At 40.1% G+C, this 19,830-nt stretch overlaps 1 protein-coding gene across 1 annotated transcript in view; it reads right to left on the bottom strand.

The window, feature by feature from the left end:
- ZNF10 (zinc finger protein 10) overlaps window positions 1-19,830 on the bottom strand; it is a 29,190-nt gene that overhangs the window by 8,090 nt on the left and 1,270 nt on the right. Inside the window, exons 2-3 of the mRNA XM_003281808.3 lie at window positions 6,910-7,001; window positions 218-344 (exon numbers count right to left, since the gene is read on the bottom strand). Of these exons, the coding sequence (XP_003281856.1) occupies window positions 218-344; window positions 6,910-6,942 (160 nt within the window). The 5' untranslated portion in view covers window positions 6,943-7,001. The remainder of the gene's footprint in view (window positions 1-217; window positions 345-6,909; window positions 7,002-19,830) is intronic.

The following is a 19,830-nucleotide window of genomic DNA, read 5'->3' as shown; positions in this document are numbered from 1 at the left end:
GCCCAGCCGGAAAACTTTTTAAGGAGGCATTTTTAAAACTTCAATACATTAAAACAAGTTTTCCACAAAAACTGGAGTAAAAAAACCCTGTTCTATGCCTCAAAGAAATTAGGTCTCTGAACGCCAAGCCCGTACTCTGATATGATACATGCTTCAGGGTCTCTGTACCTTTTGATCAATGGAGAACCAAAATCTTCAAAAACAGAGCTAGTCTTACCCAAGGAAACCAAGTTCTTATAGTTCTCCAGCATCACATTTCTGTACACAATCTGCTGAGCAGTGTCCAGCAGCTTCCACTCCTCCCTGGTGAAGTCCACAAATACATCCTTGAAGGTCACCAGAGTCTACAACATCAAACACATTTGCATTGTACCAGATATGTATCTTTGCTATCCCCCTCTCCTGATTGCTAACAGGAAGAGAAATTAAGCTGACAGCACTGGGGCAGGTAAAGTGGATAGACCACAATTTATTCTAGGATTGAGTAGTATTTATTCTGGTCAAGTCTTAAAAGGAATGGCTATTAGGTACCTACTGTCCGAAAACAAGTTTTATGTGATGCTTTAGGTTAAAGAAAACTGTCATAAGCATTTTTATTTAAATTAAATTTTAAACAGCTATGGCAGGGAGAATCATCCATTCTCAAAAAAGTTAACCCACTTTTACACTATGTAAAATAAAGAACCTAATTCAAGCACACCTTAATGCTGAAGAGATTTACCACCCTAGCCATGTTTTATAACCTAAAATAATTATCCAAAATATTTTTCATGACCATTGGTAGGTACTAAAAAAAAAAAAAAAAATGGAAGAGTTGGGAGATTATATTTTAGCAGTAGCAAAACAATTTGACAAAGAAACAGGAGATAGATGCAAGGCCCTTATCAGCCACATCAAAAATAAGTGTTGATTATATCTAGAGAAAAACCTATTTGAATGACTGAGGGTCTCTCATCAAAGACCATAAAGGTCAGAAGACAGTGGAATAATGTTTGTTTGTTTTTAAATGCTGAAAGAACAGACAAACCAGAGTTTCTACATCCAGTGAAAATATCTTTCAAAAATGATGCAAAATAAAGATATTCTCAAACGAACTAAAACTAACAGAATTTGTTGCCAGAAGATCTGCTCTAGAAGATGTGCTGAAGGAAGTTCTTCAGGCAGAAGGGAAATGATACTAGAGAGAAACCTGAAATCTCAGAAATGGAAGATAAATAACAAAAACAGTAGATATCTGGGTAAATATAATAGATTTGTTTTCTTCTCTTAAATTTTTCAAAAATATATAGAACAGTTGAAAGAAAGACCTGTAACATTTTCTGGTGCAGTTTTTCAACATACACACAACTTTAACAAAAAGGGAGGAACGTAAAGGGACCCACATGTTGTAAGGCTTCTAGATTTTGCTTGAAGTAGTAAAAATTAACTCTAAGTGGACTGTAAAAGATTAGATATGTATATTCTAATCCCTACAGCAACCATTAAAAAATACAAAAATATAAAGCTAAAAAACCAAGACATTAAGTGAAATACTAAAATACATTCAAATAATCCAAATAAAGGCAGTAAATTAAGAAGGAGAAAAAGATATACAGAGAACATGTAATAAAATAACACACTTAAATCCAATTGTATCAATAATAACATTAAACAAAAATGGTCTAAACATAACCATTAAAAAACAGGTCACCAAACTTTATTAAGGAAAAAAAAAAAGCAACCGGGTGCAGTGGCTCACACCTGTAATCCCAGCACTTTGGAAGGCTAAGGCAGGTGGATCACTTGAGTTCAGGAGTTCAAGACCAGCCTGGCAATATGGCAAAACCCTGTCTCTACAAAAAATACAAAAATTAACCAGGCGTGGTGGCATGTGCCTGTAGTCCCAGCTACTCAGGAGGCTAAGGTGAGAGGATCACTTGAACCCAGGAGCCAGATGTTGCAGTGGGCTGTAATCACACCACTGTACTCCAGCTTGTGCAACAGAATGAGAACCCGTCTCAAAAAAAAAAACAAAAAACAAAAAACAAAAACCACAAGCCTTGAGCCCAGGAGTTTCACATCAGCCTGGACAACACAGGGAGATCCTATGTCTACAAAAATTTAAAAATTAGCCAGATGTGGTGGCTCATGCCTATAGTCCCAGCTACTGGGGAGACAAGTGGGAGGATCACTTGAGTCCAGGAGTTTGAGCCAGACTGCAGTGAGCTGTGGTAACACCACTGCACTCCAGCCTGGGCAACAATGAGACCCTGCCTCAAAACAAACAAACAAACCATAAGCCTCAACTATCTGCTACCTAAAAGAAAACACTGGGCCAGGCACAGTGGCTCATGCCTGTAATCCCAGAACTTTGGGAGGCTGAGGTGGGCGGATCACCTGAGGTCGGGGGTTCCAGACCAGCCTGACCAACATGGAGAAACCCTGTCTCTACTAAAAATACAAAATCAGCTGGGCGTGGTGGCACATGCCTGTAATCCCAGCTACTCGGGAGGCTGAGGCAGGAGAATCGCTTGAACACAGGAGGCGGAGGTTGCAGTGAGCCAAGATATCGCCATTGCACTCCAGCCTGAGCAATGAGAACGAAACTCCATCTCAAAAAAAAATAAAAAATAAATAAAAAATTAAAAGAAAAAAACCAACATTGAATACAACCTAGAAACCTAGAGAGGTTAAAAGTAAAAGGACAGAAACAGATGTACTATGGAAACACTAATCATACGAAAGCTAGAGTGGCTGTATTAGTATCAGACAACATAGAATTAAGAACAAAGAATATTAGCAGAGATAAAGGGGATATTACACACTGATAAATATGTCAATCTGCAAAAAAATTTCAAATCCTAAATAGATCAAAATGTAACACATAAATTTATAAAACTTCTATAAGAAAACATAGGAGAAAATATTTGTCCTTTTGAGTTCTTCAGAGGGTTCTTAGCAATAACACCAAAAGCATGATCCATAAAAGAACAAACTGATAGGCCAGGCTTAGTGGCTCACACCTGTAATTCCAGCACTCTGGGAGGCCAAGGCAGGAGGATCATCTGAGGTCAGGAGTTCAAGACTAGCCTGGCCAACATGGTGAAACGCCGTCTCTACTAAATATACAAAAATTAGCTGGGCATGGTGGTGCACACAAGTAATCCCAGCTACTTGGGAGGCTGAGGCATGAGAATTGCTTGAACTCTGGAGGCAGAGGTTGCAGTGAGCCAAGATCACACCACTGCACTCCAGCCTAGGTGAGAGAATGAGACTCTGTCTCCAAAAATTAAAAAAGAACAAATTGAAAATTGACAAAAGTGAGCTTCATCAAAACTAAAAATCTTTTTTCTCTTCAAAAGACATTGCTAAGAGAATGAAAAGACAAGCCAGAGACCAGGAAATAATATTTGCAAATCATATCTGACAAAGGACTTGTACATATAAGGTACAGAGAACCCTCAAAACTCAGTAAGAGGCTGGGCACAGTGGTTCACGCCTGTAATCCCAGACTTTGGGAGGCCAAGGCAGGCCTTGGGAATGCCTCAGGATTGCCTGAGTTCAGCAGTTCGAGACCAACCTGGGCAACACGGTGAAACCCCGTCTCTACTAAAATACAAAAAAAAAAAAAAAAAAATATTAGCCAGGTGTGGCGTCATGTGCCTGTAGTCCCAGCTACTCCGGAGACTGAGGCAGAATTGCTTGAATCCGGGAGAAGGCAAAGGTTGCAGTGAGCTGAGATCGCGCCACTGCACTCCAGCCTGGGCTACAGAGCAAGACTCTGTCTCGCAAAAAAAAAACAAAACTCAGTAAGAAAACAGACTAGTTTTCTTACTGAGCAAAAGACTAAAATAAACATTTCACCAAAGAAGAATATAGGTAGTTGGTAACAAATAAGCACATGATGCTTAATGTCATTATTTATTAGGGAAATGAAAGTTAAAATGACAGTGAGATACCATAAAGACACTTACTAGAAAGGGTAAACTTTTAAAATGTGTGATACCAAGTGCTGGTGAGGATGCAGAATAACTGCCACTCCCACACATTACTGTGAGAATGCAAAAACGCTACAGCCAGTTTGGAAAATTTGCATATTTTTCATAAAGTTAAATGTACTCTTGGCACACACCTATCATTCTCTTGGCTAAATACCTGAGTATGAAAATTTATGTCCACACAAAAACCTGTATGCAAATGTATAAACCTGAGAAAGGGCTTTATTTATAATTGGCAAAAACTGGAAGAAACTCAAATGTCCCTCAACAGGAAATGCATAAACAAAGCGTGGTACAGCCACACAATGTAAATCTACTCAGCAATAAAAAGGAACATCCTACTGACTTATGCAACAACAGATGAACCTCGGATACATTATGCTATATGAAAAGAGCTAGATACTATGAGATCCCATTTATATGACATTCTGGAAAAGGTAAAAATCAATAGATCAGTGGTTGCAAGGGGCTGGAGGGGGAGTAAGCATGGACTATATACAAAGGGGTTGCACATAAGGAATTCTAGGATCATGGGTTTGCCCTGTATCTTGGTGGTTTTTTTTGTCGTTTTTTTTTTTTTTGAGATGGAGTTTCGCTCTTTCACCCAGGGTAGAGTGAAGTGGCACAACCTCGGCTCACTGCAACCTCTATTCCCTGAGTTCAAACAATTCTCCTGCCTCAGCCTCCCAGGTAGCTGGGTTTATAGGCGCCTGCCACCGTGCCCAGCTAATTTTTGTATTTTTAGTAGAGACGGGGTTCCACCATGTTGGCCAGGCTGGTCTCGAACTCCTGACCTCAGGTGATCCACCCACCTCAGCCTCCCAAAGTGTTGGAATTACAGGCGTGAGCCACCGCGCCTGGCCTGCTCTGTATCTTGAATGAAGTGGGGGCTACACAACTATATGCATTTGTCAAAAATCACAGAACTGTAAATCCAAAAGGGAAAACGTTACTGTATGTAAATTGAAACATAAATAAAAATATTTAAAATGGAATGTTCTATGAGATCTGTATGCTGGATATCTTCTCTCCTTCCCTCCAGGTTTCCTCTCCACCCTACTCTGTTCCCCAGGGAGGGTGAGCTGTGTGGATTATACCAAAGGTTTCTCTTGCCCTCTGCCTTTCTGATTTATTTCACTAATGGAGATCACCAGCTGGTATGGCAAGAAAGTTGCCCCAGTGCAGTGGTGGTGACGTGATGGAGGTACCTTGACAGATGGGAACAGCCTCTGTGAACTGCAAGTCTGGTTTCCAGAACCTGTCCTTGTTCTCATCCCTTCAGGCCTAATGGTGATGACACTCTGCTCCCACCTCATTCTCGTATTACTGAAGTTCCATGTGCCTGCTACTTTCCACTAGTCCTTGACTCATTCATTGCTGTTCACTGTTTCTAAGAAGCCGGCCCAATTTTAACTTAAGTGGCTATCTGATTTCTGGCCTGGTGGTTTTAGCATTCCCATAAGTAATACACTGCACTTTTACTGTAAACACAGAGACAAAGCACGTCACGGGGACACCAATGAAAGGAAAGGTGCATGAGATGTTAGTCAAGAACTGGATTTCAAATCAGGCGAACCTGTGGTCAAATCTGTACATCTTAAATTATGTGTTTTTGTGTTTGTTTGTTTTTTTGCGGGGGGAGGGGTGGGACAGAGTTTTGCTCTGACATGCGGGCTGGAGTGCAGTGGCATGATCTTGGCTCACTGCAACCTCTGCCTCCCGGGTTCACGCAATTCTCCTGCCTCAGCCTCCTGAGTAGCTGGGACTACGCCACCATGCCTAGCTTATTTTTGTATTTTTAGTAGAGACGGGGTTTTACCATGTTGGCCATGCTGGTCTCAAACTTCTGACCTTGGTGATCTGCGCACCTCGGCCTCCTAAAGTGCTGGGATTACAGGTATGAGCCACCACACCTGGCCTGTACACCTTAAATTTTGGATTGGATAATGCTTGTTTATTTAACTTCACCATGAGTCGGTTCTCTTAGCTGTAAAATACCATCTGTCTCATAGTATTATATACACTAACACAACAATACAATACCGTGTTAAAGAAGACAGAGATGAGAAGTGCCATCCGCTGCAGTCCAGCATGTACAGACATGCCAAGAAGGTATATAGCCTAAGTATGTTTTCATTCCTCCTAATACTTTTGAAATCTCTTGTGTGTTTCTTCTTCTGTGCTGGAAGTAAGCATTATCCTGAATTGTGTTTATTGTTTTTAAAATGCCTTTACCTCATATGAATATAATTGTAAACGAATAACTGTTTGGCCGGGCGGGGTAGCTCACACCTGTAATGCAGTGCTTTGGGAGGCCGAGGCAGACGGATCACCTGAGGTCAGGAGATTGAGACTGGCTAACACAGTGAAACCCCGTCTCTACTAAAAATACAAAAATTTAGCCAGACATAGCAGCACATGCCTGTAGTCCCAGCTACTTGGGAGGGTGAGGCAGGAGAATCACTTGAACCCGGGAGGTGGAGGTTGCAGTGAGCTGAGATCGCACCACTGGACTCCAGCCTGGGTGAGAGAGCGAGACTCTGTCTAAACAAAAAAAAAAGAAAAAAAAAAAAAAGAATTAACTGTTTGCAAATACCTGTTTTTGAATTTTTTGGTCAGCACGAGTTGATCTTTTTCTTGTATTAGCCTCCAGTCCATTTTAAATATAACACTAATCTCATTCCATTCTGTCATATTTTCTACTACTATTCTACTATTTTTATTTTGTATATATTTGAAAATTTCTATAATAAAAGAAGAGAGGGAAAGACAAAAGCCCACAGTGATCTGTCTTCTTCCTAACTCACCTGGGAACAAAACAAAAACCTAATCCTAGTCTGCTGAAGAAGATATAATTTCTGAAGTTCTTTGGCAAAAGAACTAAAGCAAAAAGGAATTCCCAGTTGGAAACTGGGAAGAAAGCCCAGCTTACCTGGGACCAGGCAGTTAGTGACTTAGCATCCATGCCCTCCTTGTTCTTGATGATACTTCCTTGAGTGACAGCAGAGTGCTGAGGAGACAAAGCTGGGAAAAAGAAACATAAGTTAAGTTTGCTATGACTGGGAGGCTCCCTAAATTATCAGCCTAAACTTCTTCATACCAGCTGGGTATGACACAAACACCCACTATACAGAGGAACATCAGAGACATTCTATAAGCAAATCTACAGCGCCCAAAGCTCCCCAAGGTTAGGAAGAGAAGAGCTACATAAATTGCATTTTTACCCCCTTAACCTCTGAAGTTCCACACCACATTTGAAGATTTAAAACTAAATGATCCTACCTACCATTACAAATTTTTTTTTTGAGGAAAAAAAATACCAAACCTGACCTAATCTAATAGTCTCACTTTACAGATTAAAAAAACAAGTGTTGTCTCCAGCTGGTCACAGAATGGAAGTCAGAGATAGAAGCCCAAGAAAAATGTGATGCACCATTACTGGCTTGAAGATGGAATGCAGTGTGAGGAACATGGCAGTCTCCAGCAGCAAAGAGCAGCACCAGCTGAAAGCCAGCTAGGAAGCAGGGACCTCAGTCCTGCAGCCACAAGGAACTGAATTCTGCCAAGAAGAGTGAACTTGAAAGTGAATTTTTCCCCACAGCCTCCAGATGAGAACCAGTCCAGGTGACACCCTGATTTCAGCCTTTGGACACCCTGAGCATAGAACCCAGCCATGCTGTGCTTGCACCGCTTCTGACCAACAGAGCTCATAATAAGGAAATGCTGTTCGAAGCTGCCAAGTTTGTAGTAATATGCTACAAGCAATAGAAAACTAATATAGCCAATTACATTTTACAGATAATTTAAACATTAAGGAAAAATATTATATATTTACCTATGTAGTTACCATTTGCCAGTGCTGTTTACTCGTTTGTGTAGATTCAGATCTCCATTTGGTTTCATTTCCATTCTCTCTCAAGCACATTCTTTAACGTTTCTTGTAACGGGGGTCTCCTGGTGATAAATTCTTTCAGCTTCTTTATAGCTAACAATGTCTTTTTTGTGCCTTTGGTTTTTTTTTAAACAGCCATACAGTACAATTCAACCATTTAAACTGTATTCAGTGGGTTTTGGTATATTACATAATTTTTTAAATTGTAGTAAAATAATTTTTTTTTGCCATTTTAACTGTTTTTAAGCATCCAATTCAGTGGCATTAATTACATTCACAGTGTGGTGCGACCATCACCACTATGTAATTCCAAAACTTTTCCATCGCTCCAAACAGAATCTCTGGTACCCACTCAGTGGTAACTCCATATTCTCCCCTATTCCCCTGGAAGCCCCTAATCTACGTTCTGTCTCTATGAATTTGTCTATTCTACTTAGGTCATATAAGTGGAATCATACAATATTTGCCCTTTTGAGTCTGGCTTATTTCACTGAGTATACATTTTTCAAGGTTCATCTACGTTTTAACATGTATCAAAACCTCACTCTTTTTTAATGACTCTTTTCAAATATTCCATTGTGTAGAGACTACATTTTGTTACCCACACTCATCTGTTGATGAACACTTGCGTTGTTTCCATCTTTTGGTTATTATGAATAACACTGCCATGAGCACTGGCATACAAGTACCTGTTTGAGTTCCTACATTCAATTCCTTTGGGTGTACACCTAGGACTGAAACAGCTGGGTCATATGGTTTTATGTTTAGCTTTTTGAGGAACCATCAAACTGTTTTCCATAGTGGCTGCATTATTTTTACATTCACACTAGGAATATATATGCATATTCTAATTTCTCTACATCCTTGCCAAATACTTGTTATTCTATTTTTTTAAAATTACAGCCATCCTAGTTAGGATGAAGTGACATCTCATTGTAGTTTTTACATTTCCCTAATGACTGATGATGTTGAGCATATTTTCATGTACTTACTAGCGATTTGTATATCTTGTTTACAGAAATGTCAACTCCTTTGCCCACGTTTACAATTGGGTTGTGTGTATTGTTGAGTTGTAGGAGTTCTTTGTATATTCTAAATATTAAACCCTTACCAGATACATGATTTGCAAATAGTTTCTCCAACTCTTTTTTTTTTTTTCTTTTTTTTGGAGACGGAGTCTCACTCTGTCACCCAGGTTGGAGTGCGGTGGCACGATCTCGGTTCACTGCAACCTCCACCTCCCGGGTTCAAGCAATTCTTGTGCCTCAGCCTGTAGCAGGGACTACAGGCATGCAAAGCTAATTTTTTGTATTTTTTAGTAGAGACGGGGTTTCACCATGTTGGCCAGGCTGGTCTTGAACTCCTGACCTCAGGTGATCTGCCCGCCTCGGCCTCCCAGTGCTAGGATTACAGGCATGAGCCACAGCACCTGGCCTGTTTCTCCCATGCTATAAGTTGAGTTACCTTTGTTGTTGAAAGATGTTTTTTCCTGAATGTGTAATTCTATTTAATAGGTAGACAGTTATTTTTTTCTTTCAGTACTTTGTAGATATAATTCCACTCTTCTTAGATGTCTTATTTCTGGTAAGAAATACAATGTAATCCCTTATTCCTCTGTATATAGCATGTATTTTCCTTCTGGCTGCTTTTCAGATTTTCCCTTTTATTGATTTGAGTAATCTGATTATTATTTTCCTTGGTATACTTTTCATGTTTCTGGTGTTTAGAGTTCCTTGAGCTTCTTGAATTTGCGAGTTTATAGTTTCATTAAGTTTTGACATTTCCAGCCATTATTTCTTCATATATTTCTCCATCTCTCCTTTACTCTCTTCTTCAGGGACTCCAATTACTCATATGATAGGCTACCTGATGCTATCTATCCACAGCTTACTCAAGTTCTTTTCATTTTTTTTCTGGTTTCTTTTTTTCTCTCTGCATTTCATTTTGGATAGTTTTACTGCTATGCCTTCAAGTTCACCCAACTTTTCTTCTGGAAATCTAATCTGCTGTTAACCTGGTTTATTTTCATTTCAGACAATATAGGTTTTCTCCCTAGAATCTCAATTTTTTTTAATACTTTCTATTGCTGTACTTACCTTCTTAGCTATACGAAATACAGTTATAACTGTTTTACTATCCTCCTCTGCTAATAGTAATATCTATGTTAAGTTTGGATGAGTTTCAAATCATTATTACCGTCCTCACTACGGGCCATGTTTTCATCTCTTTGCATGCTTAGTGAATTTGATTGGATGTCAGATACTGTGAATGTTATTGTATTGGATGCTGGGCATTTTTATATTACTATAAATTTCCTTAAGCTTTGTTTTAGGATGCAGTTAGGTTACTTGGAAACAGTTTGATCCTTTTGGGTCTTTCTTTTACAGTTTGCTAGATAGATTTAGCAGTGCCTAGTATGGGGCTAATTATCCCCCATTAGTGAAGCAAGACCTTCTTGATAGAGACTGATCGGGTAGACACGACCTATCCAATGCTCCAGGAATTGGAAGAGTTTTCCAGTCTGGCTGGTGGGAATAGACACTCTTCTCAGCCCTATGTGAACAACAGATACTGTTCCCAATAATCCTTTAGAGGACTCTTTCCCTGGCTCAAGTAGTTTCCTCACATGTATGTACTGATCTGTGCTCTGCTGAATACTTGCGGGAGAACCTTTGCAGATCTCCAGAATTCTCCTGCTGTAAGATGCTCTCTTACAGAAGCCATATTGCTTTTACTTATGTGATCGTGCATAAAATTGAAAACGAAACCCTTAAATCTTCAGAAGACACAGCAAACAATATACAGGAACAAAGTACAAAAGAAATGCAAATGTAAACATATAGGAAATAGTCAAATTTAGTATTCAAAAAATAGAAATTAAAAAAATCTAAATTTAAAACAAATTTAAAATGCAATGTTTATAAACTTCTGCTTCCAGCCAAAATGGAATACGAGACAACAGAATTAACCTCTTGCCCCAACAACAACAAAACAGACAAAATACATTAAACAGTGGTTTTCAAGACCAAGAGGGATAAAATAGTATTGACCTCATACGGTTATTGTGGGAATTAAATGAGTTAGTATTTGTAAAACATAGAATGGTGCCTGACAGATGGTAAGATTAAAAAAAAAAAAAAAAAGACGTCTAGTGACCCAGTAACACAAGTGTCTTTCTTTTCTTTTTTTCAAAGTCGAGGCCTCATTCTTGTCACCTAGGCCAGAGTGTGGTGGCACGATCATAGCTTACCATAGCCTCAAACTCTTGGGCTCAAGTGATCCTCCCTCCTCAGCCTCCCAAGTAGATAGAACTACAGGTGTGAGCCACTGCACCTGGTTTTTTTTTTTTTGAGACAGGGTTTTACTCCATCATCCAGGCTGGAGTACAGTGGCACAAGCACAGCTCACTGCAGTCTTGACCTCCTGGGCTCAAGTGATCCTCCCGCCTCAGCCTCCTGAGTATCTGGGACCACAGGCACATGCCATCACGCCCAGTTAATCTTTAAATTTTTGTAGAGACAGGGTCTCACTATGTTGCCCAGGCTGGTTTCAAAGTCTTGGGCTCAAGCAATCCAAAGTGCTGGGATTACAGGTGTGAGCCACCATGCCCAGCCTGGCTAATTAAAAAAAATTTTTTTGCAGAGATAGGGGTCTCATTATGTTGCCCAGGCTAGTCTAGAACTCCTAGCCTCAAGCAGTCCTCATGCCTTGGCCTCCTAAAGTGCTGGGCCTCTCAAAGTGCTCAAAGTACAGATGTAAGCCACTGCGCCCAACCAGCAAGTGTCTTTCTAGAGTTTCTTTTTAACATCCAATCAGTCACAACAACCTGTAAATTCCCTCTCTTAAATGTCTTCCACCAACTCCTACTGCCGTGACCCTGATTCAGGCCCTCATAATTCTTGACCTAGAGACCTCCTACTTGACTTCTTTGCCTTTGGTCTCTCTCACTCCAATGAGTGTTTGCAGCAACATCATCTCTGTAAAACACAAAAGTTTCACTCCCTGTTTAAAATTCCCTTTTGATCTCCAAGTACGTATAGAAAAACGGACAAAGTCTTTGGCATAGATTTAGGATCCTCTGTGATTGTGGCTTTTCTACCTCCCTAAGCCCTAAATGTTTTATCAAAGTAACACATTTCCCTATAACCATGCTGAACCACTTGAGTTGCCTGAACATCTTTATCTATGCTATTCCTATGCCAGATATGTTCTTCCTTTTCTTGTCTCTTGGTAAAACCTTACCCATGTTGCAAGATCAAACATTATCCCTTCTTATGTCATTACCTAATTTCTCCAGGAAGTTTTAGTGTTTCTTACTCTTTGCTCCCACAGCCACCAAAAGAAGCAGCAACAATGACTGAATTAAAGTACAGCAAGAGAGATCCACAATTAGCTGACCAAAGGGTCATGTCCTTATGGAGAGAAGTCTCTGACATCAGGTACAGGTCTCTGTCCTTACCCTGTTTTTAATCCTTTCACCAGCAATATAAGTAAGGATCAGTTACAAATTTCAGCTGACAATAAAGGCAATGACATACTATTTGAGGAAATTAAGATATACAAGTGGATGCTATATGTACTTTGTATGGATGTTATCACAGGAGTACAAGCTTCCTTTTAAGGAGTCAGAATGCCATAGTTAGCAGGATAAAGAGGTGAATGAACCCAGATGGTTCCTTTATTCATCCCTTTTTACACCAGACATTAACTGAATACTTACAATATGCCAAGTACTATTCTAGGGGCTGAGAATAGAGTAGTAGCCACTCAGACATGGGTCCTTCCCTCATAGAGCTTTTCAAGATAAGCAAAGGCTGAAGTAACTGGAAACATTCAGCCCAAAAAAAATTACTTACAGGAAGCAAGAAAATAGTTTTTACACATTTGCACATCCTATCCTCGGAATATTTATTCTGAGTTGTGGCACAGGGCAGGATTAAGACATATGTGTGGAGTCACAAAGAAGTCAGTTACGGCCAGGCGCGGTGGCTCACGCTTGTAATCCCAGCACTTTGGGAGGCTGAGGTGGGCGGATCACGAGGTCAGGAGATCGAGACCACGGTGAAACCCCGTCTCTACTAAAAATACAAAAAATTAGCCGGGCATGGTGGCAAGCGCCTGTACTCCCAGCTACTCAGAGAGGCTGAGGCAGGAGAATGGCGTGAACCCAGGAGGCGGAGCTTGCAGTGAGCCGAGATTGCGCCACTGCACTCCAGCCTGGGCGACAGAGCGAGACTCCGTCTCAAAAAAAAAAAAAAAAAAAAAAAAAGAAGTCAGTTACAAGTCAATATAATAAGATACTGTTAATCAAATGACATATCTGGAAATAGTACTGGCATCCTAGGGAGGTTACTATGGCCTCAAACTCCTGGGCTCAAGTGATCCTCCCAAGCAGCTAGAACTACAGGTAAGAGCCACTGTACCCGGCTAATTTTTTTTTTTTTTTTTGACAGGGTCTCAAAATTTCTGGTCACTAATAAATTTTCAATAGGATCTCATTTAAAAAAAAAACTATAGTAAGGCTTCTGGTTTAGACAGACACATAAGGTCCATTCTAATAACTACCATAATTATAAATAGCTTGGGTTAGGTCTCACTCAATTCTAATCTCCCTTAGCAACTACTTCTAGATAACTCACTCAAACCTTTATCTAACCCAGTGGTTTTAAACTCTAGCTGCACACTGGAATTGCTAAGTATGTCTGGCATTTATTGATACCTGGGTCCCCTACCAAGAGATTCTGATTTAATTATCTGAGATGGGGTTAAGGATTTTTTTTTTTTTAAGAGCTCCACTTGGTACAAATGAATGCATAACCAAGGTTGAGAAACACAAATGTAAACCATTATTTATTTAATTCTAGGTTTCTACCATTCTTGAGGTATTCAGATCCATCACAAAGGATCCTTTTATGTGACTGGCCAAAACTGACTTCTCTAAAGTATCAGTCATTCTCAGAGCAGGGATACTGGAAGAAGTTTTGTTTATTTTAAGGAACACCTGGTAAGTTAATAACTATCTTAGTGTTATAGATTTGGAACTTCTGCCATTTTAATAAATCTTTACCGAACACTTACGTTTCTAGCTCTGTACCAGGCCCTAAGGATAGAAATGTGAACAAGGTATTTATCCCTTACCTCAAGCAGCTGAGGCTAGTTGAAGAAACTAAAAACACACATTTACAGTAGAGTTTGACTAATGCTATAATAACAGCAATGGACAAGGGCTCATGGGAGCATAGAAGGTGGTTTCTAACACAGCCTAATGGTTTCAGGGAGGAATGGGCTCAGTGTCAGAGCTGGTTTGGTAGGTAAGGGAGGTTGGGGAACATCATGAGCAAAGGCAGTGCCTAAGAAGATTATGTGTAAGGGGAAGAAGTTCAATACTTCTAGTGCATATAGTTTAGGCCAGAGAACAAAAAGAAACAGGGCCAGAGGTGTGCAAAGCCAGATCTAGGTCACAGCCAGTCAAGAATGCCATTCTCAGAAATGTGGACTCTGTCCTAAATGTTGTAAGCCAGGAAACAATATTAGTGTCTTCAAAGTGCTCTTCTAGGGGTAGCTGTGTAATGGACTAGAGGAAGATATAATGGTAGCAAAAAAAAAAAAAAACAGGTAGTAGGCTAATACTTTAATCCAGAAGATTTGGGAACACAAATTAGGGCCATGATGGTAGAAATGGAGAACAGGTAGATTTGGGTAGGGTCAGTATGTCCTGGAATTTGACTGAATGTGGGTGTGAGAAAGGGCTAGCGGATTCACATGACTCTCAGGTTTCTGTGTGACTAAATGGAGAACAGTATCAGAAGGGTTAGGTACTAGAGAAATGATGTGATTGGTTTTGAACATAGTGAGTAGGCCACAGGAACACAGTGAGTAAGCCACAGGGAAGTGGCATCTAGGAGGCTGTATTTAAATGTGAGGGTTATCCAGATGTACATCATCTGCCTTCCATATTTGTTTTCTATCTGAATCCATTCAAGCTGCCTGGCTATATACTCAAACAGGACAAGCTTTTCGGGAGGAGGATGGTCTTTTGGCGCATATTTAAGGGTAACTATATTCTCCTATAAGATATAGGTGAAGTAAACACATGAATAAAGGAGTCTAAGGGGGATCATATGTTCCTATCAACAACCCTGTGACATATTTCATATAAAGCTTACTAAGAAACAGTAATATTCAATAGTGCCACATAATGGTATTATCAGATGAAACCATGGCATAAAACCAACCAAAGAGAACTTGAAGAGTAAAATAAACGGTAGGACCTGGATTATAGAGAAAAATCAACATTTAGGAAGCAAATGAAAGAGAAGCCCAAAAAGGAGGCAGAGAACCACCAGACAGAGAGATCTAAGATATGTAAAATGTCAAGGATGGGTAGATCAAAATAGAGTTACATAAGCTAAGGATTGAAAGGTATTGGATTGGTTAGATAAGCCTTCACTAATAATTGGAGGAGATCAGTTTCAATACACTAGTGGAAACAGCAGACAAATTCCACAATAGGAATGAAAAGTTTGGAAGTGGAGAAGGAAGAGAAAGGGTAGGTAGAAGAGGTGGTGGGGTCAGAGTGGAGACTAAAAACAGAGGAAGCAATTAATAGACAAGGGAGTTGGAACTAGAGGAAAGAGAAGGGGGAAAGGATGGGGTCAAATCTCTGATGAAGGCATCAGGCTTGTAAAGGAAGAAGGATGCTTCATTTTCTCTTACCTCTTGGAAGTCAGGATAGGTGGGATGTTGACAATTAGCAGGCAGTTCAATAAAAATGTGAGTCAAAAAAGAAATCAAGGCTATATGCTAACAATGGGAGGAACAACAGGTGGCCATGATCATTGAGGACGGTGATAAAGGTTTGGGCCATGCAGTGACAAACTAGCAAAAGCTGCTGACAAAAGATAAACTGAGGTTACGGAGAGTATGTCTGTCATACTTGTCTGCTTAGCTGTGATTTCCTCAAGCAGCACTCGCTGCCTGGACAGAAGAAAAGGCACACTGTGCAGTGGTTCTAGGCTGGGATTTCTATGTGTGCAGGTAATGCAGAGCAAGGGAAGTAAGAATGCCCTATGTGAGACATGTGTGCAATCAACAACAGGATCTAGTTTTGGTATAGACATGAGTCAAGGAAGGAGCTGACAGATTTGAGGAGAACCTCCAAGAAGAGTCGTGAGAATAAGGACATAAAAGAGCCAGAAGAACAAGGGGTAAGAGTCAGAAAGAGGGATACCGAAGTTTGCAGAGTCTGTACTGTTTGGGTGTGAGGCACACAGGAGTGATGACATGAGCAGAACGAAGTGAAGAGCCTCCAGAGATGAGAAGGCAAGGTAGGCTCAGTTCATATAATTAAGTCCTGGAACACTGCAATGCCACAGAGGAAAGCTGTTTCAAATCCTCTCCTGACGATGTCCAGCATTATTTATTTCCTGTTTTGGCTGCAGCAGCATAATGGATCTTGGTATTCAGGGAGCATTGAGTGCCCTTTCCCCAGCTCACAGTGCAGAGTTTGGAGCCCAACTTACTATTTGGTCACTGCTGTGTAAGAACAAAAGGTGAGAGGTAGTCCGGATGCTCTGAGATCCAATAATCTTCCCAGTAAGACAAGGCAGACCCGTGAAAGGCAAAAGACAATTCTATATGCGCACACTAAGATCAAAAGGCATTCAGGTAGCTACCAGAGTGACTGAGCGTCCCCTACCGGAGAAGCTCTTTTTAAGATGTTAGGAACGCAACTATGAGAATAATTTCCCTCCCGCAAGCAGATTGTAACCATGGAAGGATGTTAAAAGCCCAGTACCACAGACATGAAGAGAATGGAGAAAGGAAATGTGGCTGGGGAAACGTGCAAAACTTCCTGGGGAACGAGAAACTGGAACAACAATGCGAAAAGGTCCGATATTAGGAGTTAGAAAGCACAGCAACAGCCATTCCACAATGTGAGCTTTACATTTGCAAAGAGGAGATTTTTCTTCCCACCTCCAAATGGTAATATCTCCTAGGAGACAAAGACTATAATTCAGTTTGTGAACGTGAATGTTACAATAAAGTCTATATTTTCTACCAGATGTGGTCACAAAAAATATTTATAATCACTCCATTTTTCTTCTGAGGCAAAGTCAAAATATAGTGCCAGAGAAGAGAAAGGGAGACCATTTTTGCTTTGGTAAACTCTTAAGGACAGAGTGCTGTATTAGTTTTCCATTGCTGCCAATTATCAAAACTTTGTGGTTTTCAACAACACACATTTATTATATAACAGTTCTGGAGGTCAGAAGTCTGATACAAGTCTCGGAGGGCTAAAATTAAGGTGTTGGCAGAGCTGCGTTCCTTGTGGAGGCTCTAGAGAAGAATCTATTTCCTTGCCCCGTCCAGTGTCTAGGACCATCTATACTCCTTGGCTCCTGACCCTTCCTCCACCTGCAAAGCCAGCAATGATACATTTCTCTGTGCCTTTCTTTCATGGTTATATTTCCCTGATTGCTCACCTTCTTATCCCCTTTTTACTTTTTTTTTTTTTTTTTTTTTGAGATGGAGTTTTGCTCTGTTGCCCAGGCTGGAGTGCAGTGGCGCAATCTCGGCTCATTGCAACCTCTGCCTCTCGGGTTCAAGTGATTCTCCTGCCTCAGCCTCCCATGTAGCTGGGATTACAGGCGCAGGCCACCACACCCAGCTATTTTTTTTTTTGTATTTTTAGTAGCGACAGGGTTTCACCATGTCGGCCAGGCTGGTCTCGAACTCCTGACCTCAGGTGATCTCCCGACCTTGGCCTCCCAAAGTGCTGGGATTACAGGCGTGAGCCACCGTGCCCAGCCACCCAGCTCTTTTACTTTTAAGGACCCCTGTTTTACACTAAGCCCATCAAAATAATCCAGGGTAATCTCTCCCCATCTTGAAGTCCTTCATTGAATCACATCTGCAAATTCTATTTTGCAATATAAGGTAAAATATTCCCAGGTGCTGGAGATATCTCTGGGGAGCCATTATTTTGCCTGCCACAAGGGCAGAGATGCGCTGAAAAGAAGCTTCAAGTATCAGTAGGAAGGCTATGAAAGTTACTATTTGAGGCACAAGCAGTTCCAAAGCACAGCTCCAATCAAACACTTAGCGTACAAGTTTCACAACAACGTTCTAGACCCTTTTCAACTTAATGCCCACTACACTTGTCCCATATTCTCTAAGGATCACTTTAATGCCATCTATGCTGTGAGGCCTTCCCACTATCTCAGACAGAATCAGCGGTTCTATCATCAGTAAACACGAAGGACTCTGCCCATGCCCTATTCCAGCACTTCAACACTGCCTTACCAAAATTTGTCTGTCTCCCTTATGAGACAGTGAACTACTTGAGAATTAGGACAGTCTCATTCTAAATCCTGGGAAGAGGCTAGCAAAGTGCTTAGCACTTCATATTCATTCACTCTGACATCTGACTATACTTAACCAGCTCTCACAATGACAGGCACAACCTCGTCAGGAACCGCATTTCACTTGGGGACATGGAGTACATGTTCATTAATAAAGAGAACAGGGTCTCTTCAAGTTCTGAATAGGTTTACCAGTATTTGCTTCAGCAAAGGGCAAGGTATGATCAGCAAAAAGGACCCAGCAACCGCAAAGTTAAAACTTGGTAAACAATAGACATGGCAAAGATATATTTAAAGATACAAAAGGCAAAGATCCTGCATCTGTCAAAACTCAGCAAATGTACACTTAAGATTTGCACTTTTCATGTTATGTAAATTTTACATCTAAAGAAAAATCTAAGCAAATACAGAATTCTAGTCAATAATACACATGCATTCTGAAATTTTTAGGGAATATGTACCCATGTCAATTTACTTAGAAAAAAATAAAAAAATACAATGAACTGATGGATAAAAAGAGGGACAGATGGGTATGTGTTAAAATTAGGTACAGTAAAACACTAATGGTAGAGTCTAGATGGGAAGGTTTATAAGTATTCACTGGAAACTTCTTTTAAGTTAGCTGTATGCTCAAAATTTTTCATAATAAAATATTGAACAGGAAATGTTAGGATCAGGCAGCAAGGAGATATTGTGTGGAAAGAGGAAAAAATAATGCTCATGGATGTTCATTATGAGTCAAAGAGGCACATATACAGACAAAGGTGGCCTATATCATACCTAGTCCCAACCTTGCTTCATAGCCAGAAGAATTAAAAGCCCTGGCTGACATGAGACAGGCTAGAAAGAGTACTACTGATGAAAGTAAAAGAGTCTCTTGTAGGCACAACAGGGATATTAACAATAAGAAATTTCTTTTTCCCTAAAATACTTTTTTTTTGAGATGGAGTTTCGCTCTTGTTGCTCTTGTTAATTTAAGATGTGTATCTCAAATCTCTGCCCTTGTGACTGGCATATGTTAATTAGCTGGGCATGGTGCAGGCACCTGTAATCCCAGCTACTAGGGAGGTTGAGGCAGGAGAACTGCTTGAACCCAGGAGGCAGAGGTTGCAGTGAGCCAAGATCGCGCCATTGCACTCTAGCCTGGGCAACAAGAGCAAAACTCCATCTCAAAAAAAAAAAAAAAAAATTCTCAGATTTTCTTGACAATTGAATATAATCTATAAACAGAACTGTTTTTATTCTTACTCATCCTTTATTCTTCTACATTGCCTAGTAAGGTTTTGAAGTTTTTCTCATATAGTTCACATATATTTCTAGCTAAAATTATTTTCTTCCTATTGTGAAGACTTTTTAAAAACAAAAGTATGTGCTAACTTTTTGAGGACGGCAATCAATTAGCTTATATATTTCCTTTTCAGTCACTTTACTACAAATTATTGATAGTAATTGAATCTCTTCTCATTTTGGGGACTTAATTACTTAATTAATAAGGATAATTTTGTAAACTCTTTTCTAGAAGGTAAGCCTCATATCTACTTAAATATTGTCCGAAGTAGAATTTCCAAACAGTGCTTATATAAAATACTGATAAGCA

This window comes from Nomascus leucogenys, chromosome 10, assembly GCF_006542625.1.
Source record: "Nomascus leucogenys isolate Asia chromosome 10, Asia_NLE_v1, whole genome shotgun sequence".
Classification (NCBI taxonomy): Eukaryota; Metazoa; Chordata; class Mammalia; order Primates; family Hylobatidae; genus Nomascus; species Nomascus leucogenys.
Note: the sequence above shows the minus strand (reverse complement) of the source record. Positions and strands in the feature narration are given on the sequence as shown.